At 20.7% G+C, this 4,795-nt stretch overlaps 1 protein-coding gene across 1 annotated transcript; it reads left to right on the forward strand.

Annotated features, from left to right (window-relative positions):
* Window positions 1-1,197: 1,197 nt before the first annotated feature.
* On the forward strand, window positions 1,198-2,573 carry PGO_004520 (variable surface protein; the record flags this gene model as incomplete). Its single annotated transcript, XM_028691495.1, has 3 exons — window positions 1,198-1,239; window positions 1,372-2,283; window positions 2,412-2,573. 3 exons carry the CDS (start codon window positions 1,198-1,200, stop codon window positions 2,571-2,573), a joined length of 1,116 nt encoding a protein of 371 aa, XP_028547296.1.
* Between the last annotated feature and the right edge of the window lie 2,222 nt (window positions 2,574-4,795).

Here is a 4,795-nt window from a genome sequence, read left to right on the forward strand (position 1 = left end):
ATTTAACCAGATATATATTTATTTATTTAATATATATATTTTTTCAGCTAAATACATGGGGAAGTCATGGTGCTTATTATAACTTATTTCTTTTGTGTTATTTTCAAGTGAAAATTTAATAAAATGAAAGAATAAACGTTAACAAATTGTGCTATATTTAACCAGTAATTTTCTGTAATATGTGAAGAAATGAAAAATATATAATATGTATTTCTATGTGTTGAAAAATATATTCCAATATAGACATAATTTTAATATACAAAAGTTAGTTTGTCATATAATGCTTTGTTTATTATTTGTTTTTTCTTTTTCCTTTATTTTTAAAATATATATAGTATGTGCTTAATTTATTAAGTATTGAAAATAATTTTTTGTACATATCGTTTTATTTCAAAAATAGGACAATGAATAAGAGGTATTTGTATCCATGTCCTGCTTATACCTTTGTTACTTATTAGAGAATATATAATACACTGTGCACAAAAAAAGTGGAGAAATATAATTGCTCATATACATTGTGAAATGTTTTAATTATGTAATTATATGTTTATTATTAAAATAATATTATTATGAAATATATATATATTATAAATTACCTTATTTTCATTTATGAATCTAATCTGAATTATGTTTTTTACATCATAGTAAAGTATTAATCATTTAATACCTACAAAAAAAAAATATTATTATTCAAGAATATTATATCATATTAGCAATATTATGAAACTTAATTTAAAAACTATTATTCTTGAAAGTAAGTAATTTATTCATAAGAGAATATATATTATTGTGTGTGCTAATGTGTATATTTATAAAACATATACTCAATTATTATATATTTTACGTTAAATATTTTATGCTTAATAAATTATATTCATACTTATGCACAAAATTTTTATTTCTATTCCCATAAATATATAGTGCTTATAGAGTTATTAAATATTCTATAAAAATATATTTGTATAATAATTTTATATAACCCATTATTAGAATACATCGTTTAGAAAATTATTTGTCCATTTTTCATAATATTTTTTTTTTTATTACATAAACAATAAAAGATAATTTAATTCTAATATGTAACTTCTTACACTTCAATCTTATCAATAAACACAATAAGTGCCCAACTTATCTATTATTATAACTTATTTATTATAATATTCACTGAAATACGTTCAATAATTTCATTAATATATCATGACTAACATAGCTTTGTATTTTAAACAGTTGAAAAATCAAGTGCGTTTTTTATTATATGTTTTAAAAAATATTTTTATGCATAATAATGCATACTGGATTTTATATAACACTTCATAACTTGCAAATCTCTATTTATTAATATAAATTATATGAATTTCTTCTTTAATTTAGTATCCCTTTTTATGGAAAATATGGGATGTTCATAATAATTTCGATGAACCAGTTGATTTATCTACAAGAAATAAATTGTATCATGAATTTTGTAACCCAATTATAAGTCGTTTGGGAAAGCATAAAATGAAGCACTATGATTTGTGTGTCAAACTTGTAAGAAATTTGAAATTATTTTGCACTAATACAGGAGAATGCAAATTTGATCGTAATGATTGTAACAATTTAAACAACTGGTTATTTATTTCCATAGTAAAAGATAAACTTATTCCGTACATTTATATTTATATTTTCGATTTAATTAAAAGAATATCACCTAATCTATCATATCAGAATGAGTGTCTTTATTATTTCTACGGTAAAAATTATTTTGAACCACTTTCTATCGTAATTCTAAATATATTTCAGTCTAACATAGATCTTATTAGACAAACGCTGATAGGGTCTAAAGATAAAATTTACTGCAGTTGTCAACAATTTGTCTATAATGTGGTAAGAAGATATAAACACATGAATAGTACTTATTGCCATGTAGACCAGACTAAACTTAGAGAAAAGAACAAAAATACATGTTTATTTTTAAAACAATTTGAGACAACATATTATGCATATCTTATAAATGATGGATCTATACAAAAAGAACAAATCAAACTACCATCTTTAAAGCGTGAAGACACCTTAGAGTTTGTCCCATGCATACCGGATGATGGAATACACCAGTCTCTAAATATAAGTGAATCACAAATACCACCTGAAGAACCCGTGGAATTATTCGAAACAAAATTGAATGATCAAATGGACTTATTCCAAAATCCTGAATATTTTACTACAAGTGTATTCATAAAAAACGTTTTACCTACAACTCTTGCTATTATCGCTGCAGCGTCTTCCCTCTTTTTTTTAATCTATAAGGTCAATATAATGCCACTTGAAAAATATGAACAATAGTGATGGAAATTTTTCATGTTGTGCTCTGCTAATGAATAAATGAACATATAATATTTGGAAATACATAAAATGGTTATTTACTTTTTTATTAGTTCACTCCAATTCGTAGCTTGTTTCGCTCCAGAAAAATAGTAAAAACAGTGAAAAATATTTATGACAGAGATAATAAAAATGAATTACTATACGACGCATATAATACTATGGATATAAGCTCATATAATAACAGATATGACATAGCATATGGAAATTTATGAACATAAAAATTCTAATATAATTTTCAATAAGTTTTTTATTATCATAATAGCTATGAATATTTTTAAAAATTAATGAAATTATTATTCGGGGAAGAACACTCATCTATCAAGAATGTGATGTCATGTAAAATACAATATAATATCATTATAAGGATTAAACACACACATTAATTATGTATATATATGTTCACTGTATTAATAGAACATAATAATACTTGTATAATATAAAGAATTAATTTTATTATATAAACTAATTGTTATTATTAAAAGAAGAAATTAAAAACTACAAATATATGAGTAATATTATATATCACACAATTAATGAATGAAGAGTTTATCAAAGGTAATCTCTATATCAAGAAAAAAATTATTTTTGAATAAGTAGAAAAAATATGTCTGCTAAATCTATAAAATAACCATGAAATTCAAATTAATCCAACGAATGAAAATATATAATGTATGTGATTTCAACAATTTAATTTTTTATGTAGAGAACATTAAGCTCTATAATAATAAAAAAAATATAATATAATGAATAAACATATAAAATATATGATTCTTTCAATTAAAATAAAAGTAAAAGGATTACTGTTCTTGTTGAGATATGCACATGTAGTAATTTTATTCCCTACGTTGTAACGTATATTTTGCAACCAGTAATATATCAATGAATAAATAAATACAATTAATAGTTTTTTGTAACATCTTATTTGAAAATGAAAACATTAATAATAAACAAAAAATAAATAAAAATTTATCAATTTTTTGTACATATATACAAATAAAAAAATTAAAAATAATTTGTGTCAATTTTTTAATATATATTATTCCTTAATACATTAATCTTATATTGTTTTTGTTTTTATTTGACATTTTTTTATATCCCTCTTTGTTAAAGCATTTTTTTATTGTGTAACATTGCATTTTTTACGAAAATATATTATTAAAATTTTATCATATAAAATTCTTTTTTTCATTAAAGAACGTATTTATATAAACAACTATTATATATATACAACATGTATAGCATTGTTATGATCATTCTCTTAATCCAACGAAATGGTAATAAAATATATTATTACATTTCTTACATATGAACCATGGAATTTTCATATAATTTATCAACTCGAAAATTGTTTGTGTAAATTTTTATGTATTTCTATGTTAATATGAACATTATAATATCCTGTTGTGAACAAAATCATATTTTGTCTTTTTCCTTAAAATAGTATAATAAACAAAAATAATTTAATTAAAATTTATTTTCAAATTCATTAATAATTAGATTTAAGTATTGTTGAAGCATAATATATTTAAAGACATATCATTAATCATATTGTTTCCATAAAAAAAACATTTAACAAAATAGTTAAAAATAATGAAATATTCATTCAACTTTTTATTAGCACAATATATTTATATATAATATATTTTTTGGTAATTAAGAAGATTTAGTTAACATTTAACTATACTCTTCTGGTTTTATATATAACAACGTCACTTTCGATACAACAAAATATTTACAAGCGACATTGACTTACAGAATAACTAAATTTATAAATGTATTAATAAATAATCTTTATTTCAGATTTAATAAGTTTTTATATAAACTATTTGATTATTATTAGTATAGTATTTAAGAAGTAGGAACGTAAATAAGAAAAGTAAACGATGTAGTAATATACTATTAAGATCTATGTTTAAAAAAATTCCTATATATATTTAAAATATTTTATACATTTATGTAAATCAAGTTTTATAAATAATATTCATTTATATTTTCATTATGTTATATAATAGATTAATTTTATTTTCCACTATTATATCATCTCGTTATATGCTCTTGAAAAATAACATAATTGCTTATAATTATCCAGATTCTATTGCTTCTTCATTTGAAGTTTTAGTACTTTTATAATATAAATGTCCAATCTATAATGTATTTTATACATTTCCACAAAATATAACTTTATATGCATATTCATAAAATATAAAAGAAGGCTTATTCTCATTTTGTGCTTTCTAATACGATATAAACAAATAACACAGAACTGATTTTTAAAAATAAAATTACAATACAACATGAATTTCATAAAATAAGCCAAATTTTTATTGTAATGTTGAATTTACCCTTAAAGGGTATCTGAGCTTCATTCCTATATAATAAAAATTAAAATTGGACTCATATATGTTTATAACAAAAATTAAAAAATTTTAAATCT

Source organism: Plasmodium gonderi (genome assembly GCF_002157705.1).
Source record: "Plasmodium gonderi DNA, contig: Pgo-contig_968, whole genome shotgun sequence".
Lineage (NCBI taxonomy): Eukaryota > Apicomplexa > Aconoidasida > Haemosporida > Plasmodiidae > Plasmodium > Plasmodium gonderi.